The sequence below is a fragment of the Rattus norvegicus genome, chromosome 9 (genome assembly GCF_036323735.1).
Source record: "Rattus norvegicus strain BN/NHsdMcwi chromosome 9, GRCr8, whole genome shotgun sequence".
NCBI classification, from domain to species: domain Eukaryota; kingdom Metazoa; phylum Chordata; class Mammalia; order Rodentia; family Muridae; genus Rattus; species Rattus norvegicus.
In genome coordinates this window covers 14829362-14849614 of record NC_086027.1, presented here as the reverse complement: position 1 = coordinate 14849614, position 20253 = coordinate 14829362, and the positions used below count along the sequence as shown (strand labels likewise).

The 20253-nt window shown below is 41.8% G+C and overlaps 1 protein-coding gene across 3 annotated transcripts in view; it reads right to left on the bottom strand.

The window, feature by feature from the left end:
• Positions 1–1780: 1780 nt before the first annotated feature.
• LOC134480516 (girdin-like) overlaps positions 1781–20253 on the bottom strand; it is a 33415-nt gene continuing 14942 nt past the window's right edge. Inside the window, exons 2-6 of one of the 3 annotated variants that reach the window (XM_063268031.1) lie at positions 13245–13513; positions 9015–9174; positions 7556–7687; positions 6710–6893; positions 1781–2568 (exon numbers count right to left, since the gene is read on the bottom strand). In XM_063268031.1, the coding sequence (XP_063124101.1) occupies positions 2563–2568; positions 6710–6893; positions 7556–7687; positions 9015–9174; positions 13245–13335 (573 nt within the window). In that variant the 5' untranslated portion in view covers positions 13336–13513 and the 3' untranslated portion in view covers positions 1781–2562. Of the gene's footprint in view, positions 2569–6709; positions 6894–7555; positions 7688–9014; positions 9175–9892; positions 10394–13244; positions 18450–20253 lie in introns of those variants that run through there. The other 2 variants (XM_063268032.1, XM_063268030.1) reach the window with 2 other exon arrangements.

Here is a 20253-nt window from a genome sequence, read left to right as displayed (position 1 = left end):
TGCCCGGATGTGAGAAAGAGGAACACTCCTCCATTGTTGGTGAGATTGCAGACTGGTACAACCATTCTGGATATCAGTCTGGAGGTTCCTCAGAAATTAGACATTGCACTAGCTGAGGACCCAGCTATACCTCACTTGCACATATACCCAAAAGATGCTCCAACAGACAACAGGGCACATGCTCCACCATGTTCATAGCAGCCTTATTTATAATAGTCAGAAAATGAAAAGTCCCAGATGCCCTTCAACAGAGGAATGGAAACAGAAAGTGTGGTACATCTACACAATGGAGTACTACAGAGATATCAAAAACAATGACTTCATGAAATTCATAGGCAAAGAGAACGAACTAAAACATATCATCCTGAGTGAGTTAACACAATCACAAAAACACACACATGGTATGCACTCACTGATAAGTGGACATTAGCCCAAATGCTCAAATTCTCCAAGATTCACAGACCAAATGAAATTCAGGAAGGATGACCAAAATGCTGATTCTTCACTCCTTCCTTTAAAGGAGAAGAAGAATCCCTATTGAAGGGATAGGGATGCAAAGTTTAAAACAGAGCCTAGAGGAATGGCCATTCAGAGTCTACCCCACATGTGGCTTATACATATACAGCCTTCAAACTAGATAAGGTGGATGAAGCTAAGAAGTGCAGGCTGACAGGAACTGGATATAGATGTCTCCTGAGAGGCACAGCCAGATCATGTCAAATACAGTGGCAAATGCTAGCAGCAAACCATTGAACTGAGAACTGGACCTCAGTTGGAGGAATTAGAGAAAGACTGAAAGAGCTGAAGGGACTTGCAACCCCATAAGAACAACCATGCCTGCCAAGCAGAGTTCCCAGAGACTTTAGTGGTTTACCACTACCCAATCACTATACAGGGACTGTGCCATGGCCTCATCTGCATGTGTATCAGAGGCTGGTCTTCTTGGGCACAAATGGAATGAGCAGCCCTTGGTCCTGCCTAGGATGGGAAAGTGGATGGCTGGTGAAGGGAATACCGTATAGAAGAGGGGGAGGGCGATGGTATCCGGACTTATTTCTGGAAAACAAGGAAGGAATAACATTTGAATTTGAAATGAAAAATATCCAACTAAAAATCAATAACAACAAAATGGTATTTTGAGCTTCGAATCAAAATGTCACAGTCAGGAAACAGAGAATTGTATGCCTATGGTTTTCTTCAAATATGCTCAGGGCCCAGGTAGGTTCTGGGCCCAGGCTGGACCAAGCAGGTTCCCACCACTAACTGCTCTTCTATTCCTGTTTCCAGAGGCACCATGCAAATTAATATTGGACCAGAGATGTGGGCAGAGCTGGTCAGAAGTGGCTTTCTTTCCTGTGATCTCAGGATTATCTGCATTCCTGGGTGTTCAGCATTTTCTGCCCCAGGATTTGGGTGCAGGATTCCCGATGGCTTTAAACTCCCTTATACCATGTTTATATGTCCTGGGAGGTGTTACAGAAAAATTAATGTTTATCCTATTAATTTGGTCAAAACTGTCATCGACAGTATAATTTAGAGGTAACTATATATTTGACAGCAAGCATACACAGTGGGTAATGTATGCATGATGAAGTTGAAATTCAGAGTTGGAAACACAGTGCACAGTGACTGTATAAATGCCTGTGAATCTCAGTCTGATGGGGAAGTGATCTGATGCCCAGTCCCCATGAGAATGCAGAGATCCATCCCTCCCTGATAGCTGTTGGACTTCAGATGTTGACACTAATGATCAATAAAGAAGGTTCTTAAGAGTGAAGAGTTTGAGATTACTCCTTTATTGACCAGAATACATCCAATTTACTTGATAGTAACCAGATGCAGGTAGTCAATATATACAGTCTATATCCTTATCAAAATAGAAAAGCAAATGAACAAAACAACAACACATAAATAACAAATCTTCAAATGAATAGAAGGAAAACCAAAAAACCAAAACAATTAAAAATTAACCAAACTTTAAATAGAGGAATTGCACTAAGCATTTTTTGCTGCTCCTTTCGCAGAATAGACTTATAGCCTGTGGCTTGCCTTGGAGACATAGTAGACAAGCAGTTACTGATGGTAATAATCTTTTCAAGAGGAGTGGAAGTAGGTCTGTTTTGTTGGAGTGGGGGTATTAAGGTAAAAGCCTATCAATACTGAGTATAAATGATATTACAGACGTTGTTTCATAGTCTTTCCAATGTTGTGAACTGATCTCCATGAAACTCTTCTGGATGACCCATCAGGATAAGTACAAATTTACTCGTGCACAGTCTTTCTGGATGACCAGCAGCTCTTGATTGATGTGCATCAACACTTCTCTGGGTCCCTCCAAAAGTGCACACTTGCTGGAGAGAGGGGAGTTGAAAGTACGGCCTATTCAATCAAAAGATTTCAAACTAAAGGAGGAAAATGCAGTCCACAATTGCTATGGACATTACCGATGAGACGCAATAGTGGTGTATTTGCTGTGCACACTTAGTTCTCCTCCTGTAGCACTTCTCTCCAAGGGAGATCTTGTCCTGGTCTGTGTCATGTTCGAGTTTCTGCTGGAGAATTTCAGACCTAGCAGAGAAAGGGAATAAAGGTTTAGTGAGTGGTTGTCAATTCAGCTCTCCCTCATACATCAGCTCCATTCAGTTGGATAATCCAGCATGACCTGTCAGCTGAGGTCAGTCCCTGCATCCGCACGTGTCCTAGAGTACCTGGGCTTGGATTTATATCTCAGCTTTTGAAACTGCTAGAATTTGAACTGTGGACTATGCACTGTGCTGGGATTAAGAGAAAAATGAGCATTTTTTCCCACTGGTCCAGGTATATGACATTGAATAATAACATTGTAGCTATGTCTGAATCTGAGTTCAAGAGAGGTATGAGCAACCTAGAATACCATGTGGATTCCTTCTGGAGAACATGCCCAGAATTGAGGTGAAATTTCTGATTATGTTAGCACTGAAGGAACCTGCCTAGGTTCAATTTGTAACCACTGAATCTGCAAATACACAGAGAAGCCATCTCACATCAAATCCATGGGAAGTGCATAGATCCTGTAATCACTGAGAATGTGCTCCATGCAAATCTTCCCAGCGTACACATGGACATTAAAGGTGATTGTGATGTAGAAACAGAACAGCACCCCTGTAAGTCTATGGCTAGTGTAAGGCAATTTGTGAGAGGACAGAAGAGAAAATGTCCTCAGATCTTTCTGGAGAGATCACAGGAAGAAAGGAGTAGAACATAGCAAGAAATCCAGAGGATCATATATATTGTTTCATGGGCAAAATTCACATGAACTGTACCAGAACAATACTCTGAGTAGCTCCTTAGCTGCCTGAGGCTGAAATCCAGGTGGGGTGGTCATCCACCCAAAAAGGGTATTTATATAGGGAAGGATATTCAAATGGCTTCTTCCAGCCAGTGTTCCTACCTGAACATTAATGCTTAATGTAAAGATTCCCCAGGATTCGCTGGAGGCATAAAAACAAATGTTGAGTGGGATATGTACATAGTGAATAGAGCCTATAGACAGCTCAGTCAGTGATGTGCTGTCCTCCCATAAACCGTCATAGACTCAGGGTTCTTTCCCCATTAACAATCTGGCTTAGCAAGTCCCAAAGGCTGTGTAGAGCTGTCTTGTTGCTCAGCAAAGGATCAGATATTGGTGGTGGACTAGACTCTTATTCTTGTTCACTCTTTCAGACTTTCCCCAAAGTGTGCAACTTCTTCTAATCGGAGCTGTCTTTACCATAGCCTGAGTGACTTCATGCCCAAAGCTAGAATCATAGGAAATCTCCATAACCAGAATCCAAATCAACAAATTTTCTCCCCATAATATGATTGTTCCACAGATAATTTGAATAAGTAAGTAACAGCTTGCATGGATTATCTCACACTGAATCAGAATCTATGGAAGGGCTCCATCGTATGGTACACTTTTACTCCTTGGCTGATGGACGTCTGGATAGATTCTCCTTCAAGGTTACTCTGGGACCACAACAACATTGATGCTCCCTAGTTGCAATGGCAATACCTACTCCTTGTTGTGGAATCACTGTGTTAACTAAAACTTCTGTTCCACTTTCTGAACATGGCTTCTCATAGGGCTACCTGTTCTTACACTGTCAGACCCATTTCAAGCTCATCATTTCTCCTAACCCATTGAGGCTGAAATTAACTGAGAGAAAATGATGTTGATCGACAGCACTTGCAGAATGCTACACAGATAACATAGAGGAGCGCTTTGGATTATCTGTGCACCTAAAGGGGTTCCTGAAACTGCCCTGTTCTTGCACCACAGCATAGCTATGCGACTTTTTCTGGATGACGATACAATTCCAAGCAACTCAAATTCTCAATGAATAAAATCCAAGCGGAACTCCCAGGGGAAGTTGTAGTGTGCCAAGGTAGCTCGAAAGAAATGGTAGCAGGCAATGTGGAAAGCAACCTTGGAGAAGACACAGTGAGTGACATAACCTTCCAGTGGGCTTTCACAATTCACAAAGAACAGAGAAGCAGAATAAACTCATGGATTTTTCTAGAGAAGCCTTGCCCTTACCTCCCAGTACTCCTTTCTTTTGATGTGCTCCAAAGGGTTTCAATGCAGATCAGTAGTTTTGCCCCTAATCACTTGAAAATCTAACTTTACAGGTGTTTTTGTGTCCTCTTTTTGGGGGTTGCATTTCTAAAGGATTTTATTGTCCTGCTTCTACACCATAACAAAAAGGGACCTGCAAGCTCTAGGCCTGTACCATTTGTTACCCCTGTGAAACAGGACTCACTTGAACATATTTCCACTCCTCCCCCAGACTTCACAAGATAATTCTGTTCTGAAATTTTTGGAAACAGAATAAATTAGTAATTTAAGTGTCCTTTTGCTGTACAGAGCTAGATGGAGATGCCAAATGACTAGGCAGCTCTATTTCATGTTTCATGGATGTAAAGTGAACGCTTAGAGTACTTTTCTCATGAAACTTGGAAATAGAGGGAAACACACGTTCACTACTGCAAACACACACACACACACACACACACACATATACCCACACACACACCACACACACACACACACACACAAACACAAACACACAGATACACACTCACATGCACAAACGTAAACTTTGCTCTTATGCAGCACATTTCCTGTTGAGTGAGGAATTAGTGGGAACAATGCTGTGTACAAGTCTCTTAGACTCAAGCAGGCTGTGCTGCCCTGGCCTGTACTCATTTCCACTCCAGGAAACCTTTCTATGCAGATACTTGCTGGTCCGACAAGTAAGTTACATGTTCTGCACAGATAGCCTAAACAACACAAAATCAAATCCCCAAGAGAGAGATTTCTAGGAAAAGACTCCGTCAAGCTCTATGCTGACTCATCATAGGCCCCTCACTAAAGGCTACCCTGTTTCCTTCATAGAAGACTTTGGAAGCATCAGAGCAGACAGTGACTCATGGCCAGTTACCAGGAACATTTGATCACATTAGAGTTCCTGTGATATTAAAACAACCTCAATGTCAGTTAGAAAAAGGCTAAATAAATAACATACAGTGAATTTTCTGAAATGCAGCACTGTGTACAATATTGAGAGGGAATCTATCCTGAAAGAATGCAGTGACCATGATATAGTCAGCAAAGCAATGTCAGCAGACGGTTGCACTCTAGGATTCCATGCAAGATCATGGTGAAGCCAATAAGACAATCCAGAATCTTCCCCGGGGGATACCTCTGTTCAGGTAAAGTGAAGAAATCTAATCCTTATTTTTAAAATAGCTGAATGGTATAAGAATGTGTTGAGACAAATAAGAGAGGGGGCTCCACTTGGAACTGGACGAATGATGCAAAGACTGCTGGCCAGCACAAAACAGGAAGCTTCATGTTTGTTGAGAGACCTAGGCTTAAAGGAGTAAGTTAGAAATGACTGGGCAAAACTGCATGTCATGAACTGGCCTCCCCGAATGCTCCCTAAGATGCAGGTCAGCACAGCAATGCACCTTTCTTGGTGAGAATTGGGGGTACATACGGATAACTTTGTTCTTGAAGTCTCAAGTCTCTCATGCCAACCCTCAGCCTTTGAGAAACATTTTCCACATCCTTGCTCTTCTAACCAGCTTCAGGTTGTAAGGCCCAGTTATGAACTCTCCAGGAGCACTCAAATAAGACAGGACTGACATGCTGATACACAGGCTCTGTAGTTACCCAAGATCTATGAAGCATGAAGTCACCATCTTCATATACAGGGACATGAGGGGAGGAAAACAAAAGCCACCACAAATGACAATGAGAACCATTTCTTTGGCATTTCCACCAGGCTCTCCTCCTTGAAAACTACTTACTTCCTGAGTCTCACACGATCCCTGTAAAGAAAATGAGCTCCAGGCTTTTGCTTCATCCCTCAAAGCCCTGTTCTAGTCTAAAGAGGGGCTCCCACATAGCACCCTCCATACATAATGGCATGTAGTGCTGTGCTGTGTGATCAACCTATCTCCCTTAATGAAGTGCAGATTCTCGAAGAGCAGGAGCATTTGCTTTCCAAACATGCAGTTTCTTGAAAAGGGGCTATCTCCACAGAAAGCCTTGTAAACCATCACATGAATAAACACTTGGATGAGACCTAGGTCAGGACATGGATCAGTCAATAGACAGTTACATTGGTTTGTCTATAGTTATGGTAAGACCTGAGGACAACCTGACCCTGAGCCCTAACCCTACCTGCTCTTGCTTGGCTCTGGGGTCACAGATGTTCATTCTGGCCTCTTCACAGAGCCTCTTTTCCTCCACAGAGGATGCTGGCAGTTCAGTCTGCTCCACCAGCAGTTCTCTCTTCTCATTCAGCAAAATCTGTATATTGTTCTCCAATTGAGCTTGTTCACGCAGGAGCTGGGAGTGCCTGATGCTGAACCACAAACAAAATTGGTAAATCCCAGCCAGCTTCTATTTGCCTGTCACTCCTGCAAGTCCAATCATCCCTTCAAGGAATCCCTCATCCCCAGACATCCCCAGACTAGAGCAACATTATACAAGTTATCACCAATTAGAGGAGGTCAAATCCAGAGGACACATTCCACATGAATCAAAGTATTTCTGAAAATCCTGACACTAAAAAGGTTTATATAAATCAAGGTAGAAGAAATGGTCCATAAGGGAGCTCATATGTCCATAGTTTGCTGAAATCATCTGCAAGTAGAGGTCAAAATCCCTCTGAGGGAGGATAGAAGACCCAATAGCTGTACAATCTTGCCATGTGTTTCTCATGGATCATAGACATCCTGTCAGAGTCCTAGAGATTCAGAGTTGATTGATATTCCCATCATGGTGCAAACCTTTTCTATCTAGAAGATCCTTAATGGGGAAAATAAGAATTGGAGGGTCTTCTACACCCTTCACATGTAGGACAACTGAGTCCAAGAGCTACAAATCCGAGACCCTTGCCAGGAGGCAGGCTTCTTGTTAAGAGTCAGACACTACAGAACCAGAGCCCTGACTTTGGTTCAAAGCCATACAGGACAGAAGCATTCCCTGCCTAGTGCTGGGTTCTCATCTCTGTCAGCGACTCACCGGTAGGAACTCTTCACTTGTATGAGCTCCTTGTTCCTCTCCATGGCATCACTTATTGAGTTGGTCATCATTTGCATAGCCATCATTCTCATCTCATGTTCGGATTGAAGGACTGGCAATTCGACGTGCAGCCTGGGTTAGGTCAAGGCCAAAGGAACAAATAATGTTTTAAACTCATGATTTCAGAATTAGGTGAAATGTAAATAAAAAATATATAATAGAAAAGTTCAAATTCAAGGAATGGTGGAAGGGAAGAAAGTGGAAAAGTCAAAAACCAGACCAAAACCCAACAGTGAGACTCGATCCATAGAAAATATTTACAGGTAAATAAGGAAATATTTGTTTTGAAATAAGGACTGTTTGGAATCCTGGGAGATATGGTTCTGCAAAGACTCACTATATAGGGGGGGCAGAGCCTGAGAGCTGCCTGTTTGGGAATAAAAATGGTCAAGACCACAGTGAACATTTCTAGGTCACAATAAACAATCCCTGGATAGTTAAAAACATAAAAAACTAAAGATCAAAGCAGGTGAAACAAATTAGGTGAAATCAGACTGTTCTCTCCATTACTTAAACTCAGTATGTACCACATACTTGCTCCTTCAAAGTATTTGTACTGGTTAAGTTTATTATCCTGGGCACAGGAGAACAGAGCCACAGTACCAATTGGAGGGACCTGACCTTCAAGAGCTGGCCAGGTGAGCATGATGGAATTGACTAGTTCAGGAAGAAGATTCCTCCAGTCTGTGCCACAGCTTTGGGCCCAAGAGAAAGCTGTGATGACATTTCTCTTGTTTTGAAAGCAGGTATACTCAATCCTTGGTTTCTATCATTACATGAATTCCCAGAGGGCATAACTAAGTTTGACAGGGAAGAGGATTTATAGCACCTCCTCCCCTCAGGAGAGTCCTAGGTGCCACCAAGGTATACAGAAGGAGCAAAGTGCTCTTTTGATCAGTGTGGGCCTCCACGTACTCATCACTATCATGACCTGCAAACTGTTGATCAAACAAATCCTCAGACCCCATCAAAGGTCCCAGACCTCCTGATCCTGAGTAAAACACCACATATACTTCCACATATATACATACCAACCCATATCCAAACACATTTAGAATGCCAACTACATCCATGGAGGTGCCATAGAATCAGTGTATAATGAACAAATTCAGAGGAAAGAGTGATACGTGCAGGCATTTCATTCACACACACAGTTGCAGCAAGTGTGACCAGGTCCTTCTAGCTGTTGACAGAACCAATGCTAATCCAAGAGGCTCAGGGTCAAGTACAAAAGAGGTTGACCCTAAACACACAGCACCTACTCATCTCACAAGCAAATGCCTGCCAAATCTCCTTAAAATCCAGGATGAGAGGTGAAACTTGTCGTGCTATGAGGAAATCTAGGGTTAGCAGAGAGAGAGCACAAGAATGTGAACAGGTTACTGGGCATAATGACTACCTGTGGTCCCAATCATCATAGATATAAAGATCCAGTATTTGATAAAGTTCCTCCCTCTCGAATTGACACTTCTGGATTTCAAATTTGAGTTCCTCCAGTTCCTTTAGACACTCCTCGTGCTGACTGATGACATTTTGGGATGAGGCCTTCCTACCAAAACCTGTAGATAGATAAACCCAAGTGAATTTGCATATTTGATGGCCCATGGGAGGAAAAGACCATTCTGAATCCCAAAATGCACTTGAGGAAGAGGAAATGGTAGAGACTGGGTGAATCCCTGAAAGAGCAAAAAAGCTATTTTCAAGCTGCACCTTAAGCTATGTCCCTCTTCCCAACCTCTAATGCCATACACGTGCCACACTCACTATTACAGGACCCTTCACCCTGAACAGTATAACCTGACTGATACATAAACATCTGGGACATTGTTATCTCATATCAGATGTGGTGCAGTCAATCCTGGAGTTCATAATGCTTAGCACCACCAAGCTCTAATCATGTGTGTTCCAGACCAAAGTTTGTGAGAACTGAATTCATGTCTAGGGGTGCATCCTTCCTTCCTCTGGCCATCACAGACTTATGTAACCTACAGTAATCTAGAGGATGAAGTGCTTCAACTCCCAACCATGTATGGTCACATTGTTAATCTCACAGTGCCTCCTCCTGCCACTCATTGACACTCACAGTTAAAAAGCTTCCAGAAAAGAAACTGAAGGCTTACCACTTTCTGGCTTTCTCTCAAATTAAAGATGAGGAACTCCTGACTCTTGGTTTGCCTTTGAGAAATCCCAAGGCTCCTGCTTGTAAGGCCTAGTCTTAGAAGGCACATCTCAAACCTACCTCCTTGAGGATGTTCCCCAACTCTGCCCAGGACTCACCAACCCTTCCCCAGAATGATTTCCTCCTTCCTGTTCCATTAGAGAGGGGGTCAGCTTCCCTCTGACTTGGTGTGTTCTCTCCTTGATCTCCCCTTTCCTTCCGAAATAGCCTAAGCAGCTGGCGAAACATGCCTGTGAAACCAAAGGGAACTGAAGGAATATCCCAAAGGCAGTTGGTGTCACCACAACACTGGTGACATCACAGAAGATTCTAGGGAGCTCTTAGATACAAAAGATTGTCCAGTGAAGGGCTTACTGGTGATGTCACTGGAAAGTTCTATGGCCTACCTACTAACCAGCTCTCCCCACACTGATGAATTTCTGTGGGGACCCTTTCCTCCAGTCTCTCATGTGTCACTGGGAATACCATTTGGCAACCTCTGTTTCAAAGCTAGACATTTTTCTCTGCTTCATTAGAAGTCAACAATGCTTTTGCTGCGGAGAGTTGCTTACAACCCTGAGAACAGATTTTCTTTAGCAACAAAATCTCTAGGGACCAAGGAGGAGGGAGATTTTTCTTAAAAGTAAATCTACTACTCCAGACAATGCATGTGAAACACGTTTAGATTCCTAAGTTTTTCCCTTTTTCTGGAGGGCAATATATTTCTTCTATACCTCTGAGTGTTTAAAACCTGGAAATATTTGCTTACTGTGCAGTCCTTGACAGCTGACATTGTTTCCATTTACATATCCATGTATTTCACAAAATCAATGGTCTATAATCCGATTTTTTGCAATAAAAACTCCTTTTTCTTGGAATCATAGGGATCAACTACATGGCATATATAAAATAATAAATTTCTGTCCCTTTTATATATTAAGTAGGAAATCCTCCCTTTCTCAAATACAGCAAGACAATTAAATTGGACCTCAGTGAGCAAATGTCAACCTGGACCTTGTGTTACTACATTGTAACCACATAGCCATCCCTTCTCCATTATCATTCTTCCTGAATAGCCAAGTCCAGGCATGAGAATATTGGGGGCTGCACCATGATCTTTTACTTCTAGCAAACATAAGAATCAGGAGGATGGGAAGGGAGTGGAATGGCCTGAGGTCAGGTTGAAGCTCAATTTTAATGGGTCCATAAGTTCAGGAGGGGGTCCATTTGGCAGTGTGATATATGGATTCTGTCTTCTTATCCTAGGTGTTATAATTCCACCTCAATGTGTGCTATAATGCCACCCAACCTCACAGATGTAAGGGTGAAAATCGTGTTTGACGTTTCTGGGAAGAGCTCTGTCTTTTACTACCATCTGGAGTTATACAACATCACTATACAAAGCTCAGAAGAGAGGGGTGCAGATGTGCGGGCCTTAGAAGTTGAGGATCTTTTCTTCTGATTAGGGCACTTGATTTTCGTATGTAATTTCCCCCTTGCTCTTTTACTAATGGTGGCTGACTTCTTTCCTGGCCTGAGGTAAACTGGAGTCCAATCTTTTGGATTACCGAACCTTCTATTTTTGAGATGACAGGCCCACCAAGAGTCCTACTGCATACAGAAGGTGTGAATAAGTCTCAGGGGCTGGAGTAAGTTAAAAACGTCTGTGACAACAAAGAACTGATTAAGAAAACAAGAGACCAGCTGCTCATCAAGATCACAGTTGTATGAAAGTAAGAAAATGTGAATAAGGCATCAGGTGAAAAGATAAAATAAGTAGGAGGTCATAGGCCTAGAAGGGTTATCCTTTTTTGCCATTATTTCTGCCATTCCTTGCCCTCTGCCACAGGACCAGAGACTTCCCCAAACAACTGGCTGGCCTTGCCAAAGACCTGGCAGGGCTTCTCCCTGTAGAATAGGAAATGCAGAGTCCATGAGGACTCACCAAGAGGTCTCCTCCACACAGGTTCCTTGTTGTCAAAGGGAAATGTTCCTGCAGAATCCTGCCATGGCAGCAGGAATTTCAACCTGGCTGCTCTTGGTCCAGCTCACTGGGTGCAGGCCTGAGGCCCAGGGGTATCTGGGGAAAGAAGCAGCACGCACTACCTCACAGCTCTCTCTTTGTTGGATGCAACTGCTAGGACTGTGATAGGATTTTTGTTTCTTTGTGTGTTTATTAGAAATACCTACAAAACTGATTAAAGTTGTAACATGCCTTCATACCCAGCGTGCAGAAAGTTTTTAAATCGATGTTGTTCCTGTTTTATGTTTGGATTTTGTTCTTTAATCCCCTCAGGGAATTTCCCTGTGCTTAGAATGTTAAGCACATGCTCGGGGGGGATCAATTATTCAAGTTAGGCAAAGCTTTTTTTCTCACCATCCAATCCACAGATGATGCCATTACTTACTTTCATGTAAGAAAACAGTTATTGAGAAGTAAATTAACCTGTAAGCTATCACAGGAGAAACACATCATGATTGTGGAATGGCACCCCAGTATTTTGTACTTCCTAAGTTATTTTTATTTTAAACTTTTTTATTGGATTTTTTGGGTAAATTTCATTTTTTTTAAACCCTTAAAGGTATCTTTTATTCCTCTCGTCCCATTTACAAGGTGGAATTTCACCTGTAATAGTTAGTCCAGATACTTTGGTCAATGGCTTAGATATCACCTTGGCCTAGTTTCCTTGGCATAATCTGTGTTAGAAAGACTCAAGAGGTTCAGGACCAACAAATAATGAATTCCACTACATCTGGATACCTAGACTCACACCCAGGAAGGGACTGGATTTCCATTCACTATTTAAAAAAAAGATGCAGTTCAGTAACATGTAAAAAATTTCTCAAGTATATTAAAGTGTTTACCATGGTCATACAGTTTTTCAAATACCTGACATTCATCTTTTTCCAAATCCTAAAATTTCTTTCTTATTCACATTTTCTTTTTTTGATTATATCTTAGTATTATTATCATTTTTTAAAATTTTGGTTTTTTTAAATAGATATATACTTTTTATTCAAACCTTATTCCCTTTCCAAGCTTTTGGTCCATAAGAAGCCCTGCCGTGCCCTCTCCCATATGTATGGTTCGCCAATCCAGGACACTTAGAAACCCCTTCCTGGACATTCCCCTGCACTGAGGGTCCCACCTTGTTAAGAACAAGGGCTTCCACTTCCACAGGTGCCCCAACAAGGCTATTCTCTCCTACATATGCAGTTGGACCCCTGGATCAGTCCATGTATAATCTTTTGCTAGTGGTTTATTTGGTTGGCATTGCTGTTCTTATGGGGTTGAAAGCCCTTCAGCTCTTTGAATCCTTCCTCTAAATCCTATAAACGGCGTCCTTTTCTCAGTTCACTAGTTTACTGCTAGCACTAACCTCTTTATTTGACATGCTCTGGATGTGTCTCTCAGGGGAGATGTATATCCGGTCCCTTTCAGTAATCACTTTTTAGCTTCATCAATCTTACCTAGTTTTGGTGGCTGTATATATATGGGCCACATGTGGGGCAGGCTCTGAATGTCTGTTGCTTCAGTCTCTGCTTTAGATTTGGCCTCCATACCCCCTCCTATGGATACTTTTGTTCCCCATTTTAAGAAGGAGTGGGAGCATCTGCACTTTGGTCATCCTTCTTCTTGAGTTTCCTGAGATCTGTAGATTGCATCTTGGGTAATTTGAGGTTTTGGTCAATATCCACGTATCAATGAGTGCATACTGTCAATGAGGGGTACTGAGAATCTGGAAGAGAATGGGGGACAAGAGACGTGACGAAGGACTCCAAGACAAGTGTCTGATCAAGGCGACAATTTTGTTTTTCCCCAAGGCTGAATTTGTACCATAAAATGGGTAACAGAGAGAGGAGAGAAGTAAGAAACATTTACCCACGCCAAGGACACAATATTCATGTGGTCAGGGAATCGGCTGATGTTGACAGGATGTCAGAAACGTCAGAGGTTTGTCATATCTATTAGTCAGCAGGATGTTGGTTTTTCAGAAAGGTTACAGGTCATGACATTGGGTATCTTAACGTCACACGTTATCATATGATTATTCATCTTGACCACCACATTTGTATTAGTCTTCTGCAGCTGGCTGGGAATTTTCCATGAACCCAATCATACTTAATGCTAACCATAATAATAACATCAATAATGGAGGGATTTGAGGCCATCGCTCCCAAGAGCATACCAAGCATGCTTTTCTGTGATTGGATTACCTCACTGTGGATGATATTTTTTAGTTCTTTCCATTTGCCTATGAATTGAATGTAGTCTTTGTTTTTGATAGCTGAGTGGTACTCCATTGTGTAGATGTACCACATTTTTCGAATCCATTCCTCTGTTGAAGGGCATCTGGGTTCATTCCAGCTTCTGGCTATTATGAATAAGGCTGCTATGAACATAGTGGAGCATGTGTGTTGTATGTTGCAGCATCTTTTGGGTATATGCCCAGGACAGGAATAGCTGTGTGCTCAGGTAGTGGAATGTCCAATTTTCTGAGCAACCTTCAGACTGATTTCCAGAGTGCTTGAACCAGTTTGCCATCCCAGCAACAATGCACAAGTGTTCCTCTTTCTCCACATCCTTGCCAGCATCTGTTGTCACCTGAGTTTTTGATCTTAGCCATCCTGACTGGTGTGAGGTGGATTCTCAGCTTTGTTTTGATTTGCATTTCCCAGATGACTAAGGATGTTGAGCATTTCCTTATGTGCTTTTCAGGTATTGGATATTCCTAAGCTGAGAATGTTTTCTTCAGCTCTGAACCCCATTTATTAACAGGGTTGTTTGGCTCTCTGTACTCTAACTTCTTGTGTTTTGTGTATACTTTGGATATTACCCTCCATCAGAAGCAGGATTGGTAAAGATTTTTTCCCAATCTGTTGGTTGCCTTTTTGTCCTAATGACACTGTCCTTTGCCTTACAGAAGCTGTTCAGTTTTATGAGGTCCCATTTGTCGATTCTTGATCTTAAAGCATAAGCCATTGGTATTTGTTCAGGAAATTTTCCTTAGTGCTCATGTTTTCGAGACTCTTCCCTACTTTTTATCCATTACTTTTAGTGTATCTGGTTTGATGTGGAGGTCCTTGATCCACTTGGACTTAAGGTTTGTACAGGGTAATAATGATGGGTCAATTTGCACTCTTCTGCCTGCTGACCTCCAGTTGATCCAGCACCATTTGTTAAAAATGCTATGTTTCTACCATTGGATGTTTTAACTCCTTTGTCAAAGATCAAATGACCATAGGTGTGTGGGTTCATTTCTGTGTCTTCAATTATGTTCCGCTGATCTGCCTGTCTGTATGCCAATACCATTCAAACTATTGCTCTGTAATACTGCTTGAGGTCAGAGATGGTGATTCCCCCAGAAGTTCTTTTATTGTTGAGTATAGTTTTGCTATCCTGGGTTTTATGTTATACCAAATGACGGCAAATTGCACTTTCTACCTTTATAAAGAATTGAGTAGGAATATTGTTAGTGATGGCATTGAATCTGTAGATTGCTTTTTGCAAAATGGCCATTTTTTACCATAATCATCCTGCCAATCTATGAGCATCGGAGATCTTTCCATCTTCTGAGATCTTCTTCAATTTCTTTCCTCAGAGATTTGAAGTTCTTGTCATACAGATTTTTTATTTTCTTAGTTCAAGTAACAGCAAGTTATTTTATATTATTTGGGACTATTGTGAAGGGTGTCATTTTCCTAATTTCTTTCTCAGCCTGTTTACCCTTTGAGTAGAGGAAGACTACTGAATTGTTTGGGTTAATTTTATACTCGGACAGTTTGCTGAAGTTGTTGATCAGGTTAAATAGTTCTCTGGTGGAATTTTGGTGTTGCTTAAGTAGACTATCATATCATCTTCAAATATCAGTGTTTTTACTTCATCCCTTCTAATTTTTTCAATGACCTACTTTCATTGTTTGATTGCTATGGCTAGGACGTTAAGTACCATATTGAAAAAGTAGGGAAAGAGTGGGCAGCCTTGTCTAGTCCCTGATTTTAATGTGATTCCTTCAATTTTCTCAGTTTAGTTTGATGTTAGCTACTGGTTTGATATATTTTGCATTTTCCTATATTTAGATTCAGGCCTTGAATTCCTGATCTTTCCAGGACTTTATTAATGAAAGGGTAATGAATTTTGTCAAATGATTTCTCAGCATCTAATGAAATGATCATGTGGTTTTGACTTTGTTTATATGATGAATTTCGTTGATGGACTTCCGTATATTAAACCATCCCTGCATCCTTGCCATGAGGCCTACTTGATCATGATGGATGATTGTTTGGATGTGTTCTTGGATTCAGTTTGCAAGAATTTTATTGAGCATTTTTGATCAATATACATAAATCAAATAGGTCTGAATTTCTCTATCTTTGTTGTATCTTTCTGTGGTTTTGGTATAAGAGTAATTGTGGCTTCATAGAAGGAATTTGGTAGTACTCTGTCTGTTTCTATTTTGCGGAATAGTTTGGACAGTATTGGTATGAAGTCATCTACGAAGGTCTGATAGAATTCTGCACTAAATCCATGTGGTCCTGGGCTCTTTTTGGATGGGAGATGTTTAATAGCAGTTTCTATGTCTTTATGAGTTATGGATTTGTTTCAATGGTTTATTTGTTCCTGATTTAACTGTGGTACCTGGTATCTGTACAGAAAATTGTCCATTTCCTCCACATTTTCCAGTTTTGTTGAATATATGTTTTTGTAGTAGGATCTGATGATCTTTTTAATTTCTTCAGATTTTGTTGTTATATCTCCCTTTTATTTCTGATTTTATTAATTTGGATACACTCTCTGTGACCTCTGGTTAGTATGGCTAAGCGTTTATGTATCTTGTTGATTTTTTCAAAGAACCAGCTCCTGGGTTTGCTGATTCTTTTGATACTCGGTTTTGTTTGTTCTTGTTTGATTTCAGCCCTGAGTTTGATTATTTCCTGCCTTCTACTCCTCTAGGGTTTATTTAATTTTTTCTAGAGCTTTTAGGTGTGCTGTCAAGCTGCTGACATATGCTCTCTTTTGTTTCTTTTTGCAGGCATACAGAGCTATGAGTTTTCCTCTTAGCGCTGCTTTCATTGTGTCCCATAAGTTTGGGTATGTTGTATCTTCATTTTCATTAAATTCTAAGAAGTCTTTAATTTCTTTCTTATGTCTCCAATGACCAAGTTGTCATTGACTTCAACTTCCATGTGTATGTGGGCTTTCTGTCCTACTTGTTGTTATTGGTCAGCAGCCTTAGTCCATGGTTTTTTGATAGGATGCATGGGATTATTTCTATCTTCCTGTATCTGTTGAGGCCTGTTTTGTGACCGATTATATGGTCAATTTTGGAGAAGGTACCATGGGATGCGGAGAAGAAGGTATATCCTTTGGTTTTAGGGTGGAATGTTCTATAAATATGTTAAATTCATTTGTTTCATAACTTCTGTTATTCTTTCTGTGTCTCTGTTTAATTTCTGTTTCCCTGATCTGTCCATTGATGAAGTGTGGTGTTTAAATCTCCTACTATTATTGTTTGTGGTGCAATGTATGATTTTTTTTGAACTTTAGAAATGTTTCTCATTGTTTAGGGACACAACTGCTATATACTTGACAAATATAGCAATCACCCAGAACATCCGTAGAAAGCCTGTGACTGTTGGCCACATGAGGATGAGTTTCTTTCAAAGATCATCATGATTTTTGATAATATCTTCCCTGTAATTGGTGGCATGGCTTCCCACAAACATTTTTGTCTAGAATCTCCTCTTTGGTCAGCATCTCATCCTTGTTTTTATCTGACTCATACACCAGATGCCGGGCCTCAGCCTGTGCATGGTCATAGTCCTGCGGGAGGATCCAGTGGTGAATCTCATCCTAGTCCAGCTTCCCATCCTTGTTCAGATCTGGGAAATCATTGAACTGCTCCCCAGACAAAAAACCCTGTCTGTCTCAGGGCAATTGTCCTCGTGAGAAAAAGATGTCCACAATGTACTCATCCTGGTCCACAAAACCATCCCCGTTCTTGTCAATATCCTCCATGGTTTCTAGAACTACAATCTCCTTCATATGTTCTAAATCCTCTTAGTGTAGAAAAGCAATGAACCAGTCCTGAGTAGCTGTCAGGTCACCATCAAGACCTTAAGCCTCCTCTCATCTCGTGGAGGGAACTTTTTAAAGTTGTGATGATCAGAGCCATCTTGGAATTCAGCAAGGTTAATCAGGTAGTAGCCATAGGTGGCCTGCTTGTATTCTTTCCATGATATCTTTTCGTATATGTCCCTATCATAATCCTTCCAGAGTTTAGCCACATTATGGTTGATGTATCTTTTCTGTACCTGTTTGATCCAAACTTTCAGGTCTTCAGTAGTAAGAAGGCCACCTCCATCACTGTCAATTGGATCAACAATTTTCCCCAGCCTCTCCTGCTCTCGTCCAGGCTTAGCTATCAAAGGTCTTGGAGTCCTCCTTGCCCAGGAATTCCTCATGATCGTACAGGAAGCTGTGCTTGTTCTCTGGTAGCCACTTGCCCTGCTCTGAATCGGGACAAACCATGTGCTCCTTGTTCATCATGCTCTTGGCCCTGAATGCCAGGACCAGTGCCAGCAGTAACCTATGGAGAGTCCCAGACTGACACCTGGCACCAGAGTCGGGATCAAAGGGAGGCAGCCAGGAAGTATGGGCTCAGAGCACCTTAGCCGCTGTCCATCCCCAGAGAGGGCTTTTGTTACATTTCAAATGTTATCCCATTTCCTGGTTTCCCATCCATAAAGCCCCTTATAAAACCCCCTCCCCCTTCTACTATGAGGTTGTTACCACCCACCCAACCACCCAGGCATACCTGCCTCCCTGTTCTGGTTTCCCCTACACTGGGGCATCAAGCCTTGACAAGACCAATGGCTTCTCCTCCCATTTGTGCCCAAGAAGGCCATCCTCTTCTCCATATGCAGCTGTAGCCATGGGTCTGTCCATGTGTACTCTTTGAATGGTGGTTTCGGCTCTGGGAGCTCTGGGTGTTTCTTATTGTTGTTCTTATGGGGCTGTAAACCCCTTCAGCTCCCTCAATCCTTTCTCTTACTCCCCCATTGGGGACCCTGATCTCAGCTAAATGGTTGGCTGCAAGTATCTGCCTCTGTATTTGTCATGCTCTTTACCCCACTCTTTTGAGCAGATCACCACAGAGTAACGAAGATGTATTGTATTGAAGTGATTATGTATAGACAAATAGATTATGTCTTAATTCCTAATGATGGTTCTATAAAAATTCCTAAAATTAGATTAGTAATTTTAAGCTTTTATAATGAGACTGCTATTATGTTTTCTCTCATAATCAAAATTGCATTGAGAACTCTGCTATTCTTAAAGTGTTATGAGTGAATTGCTTCTGCAATACCAAGCAGGATCTACAAGTTAGAGCCCATCCTAAGAGGGTATACACCAATTAACCAAAGTTCATAAAAAGGGAATGAGTGATTTACTATAGGTGCAAGACTGAACGTAAATAATTGACTGGATTTGCCTATAGGTAATTTCACTTATTCTTTTCTCATAAAAATTACAGCTTTTAACTCTCCATGAATGTGCAGAGCTAGTGACAGATGGTGATGGTTTATCCTGATGATTACTCTTGATGGATATGCATGTAAACATTCTCTGTCATAAACTGATTATCCAACTTATGATTTGAATTCCTGTGCAAACTTGTGGTGAACTTTTCACCATGTGATGCTGTGTTCAGAAAGATATACAAATGCTGAGCACAAAGAGAGAGAAAGCTTTTTAGACAGAAGTGAACTGAAGAGAACAGAACTCAAGAAGAACATAGAAGTAAAGGCATAGCGTTGAGAGTAAGGCATTGAGAGTAAGGAAATTATTGTGTCATAAGAGCAAGAGGAAAGGAGATAAGAAGAAGAGAGCAAGGAGACCCTTCTAAGTCAAACTTTATGGAGGCAGACTTTTGTCTTTTAGGAAAACTGAAGAACTTAGAAATAAAGGTTAAAATCACTGCTCTTCAGCCTTCAGCCTGGCTCACTGGCTAGCCTGTGCTCTTCAGTCAGGCTCACTGGCTAACCTCTGCTCTTCAGTCAGGCTCACTGGCTACCCTCTGCTCTTCAGTCAGGCTCACTGGCTAGCCCCTGCTCTTCAGCCTGGATCACTGGCTAGCCTCTGTTCTTCAGCCTGGCTCACTGTCTAGCCTGTGCTCTTCAGTCAGGCTCACTGGCTAGCCCCTGCTCTTCAGCCTGGCTCACTGGCTAGCCTCTGCTCTTCAGCCTGGCTCACTGGCTAGCCTCTGCTCTTCAGCTGGGCTCACTGGTACCCTCTGCTCTTCAGCATGGTTCACTGGCTAGCCTCTGCTCTTCAGCCTGGTTCACTGACTAGCCTCTGCTCTTCAGTCAGGCTCACTGTCTAGCCTCTGCTCTTCAGTCAGGTTCCCTGGCTAGCCTCTGCTCTTCAGTCAGGCTCACTGGCTAGCCTATGCTCTTCAGTCAGGCGCACTGCCTA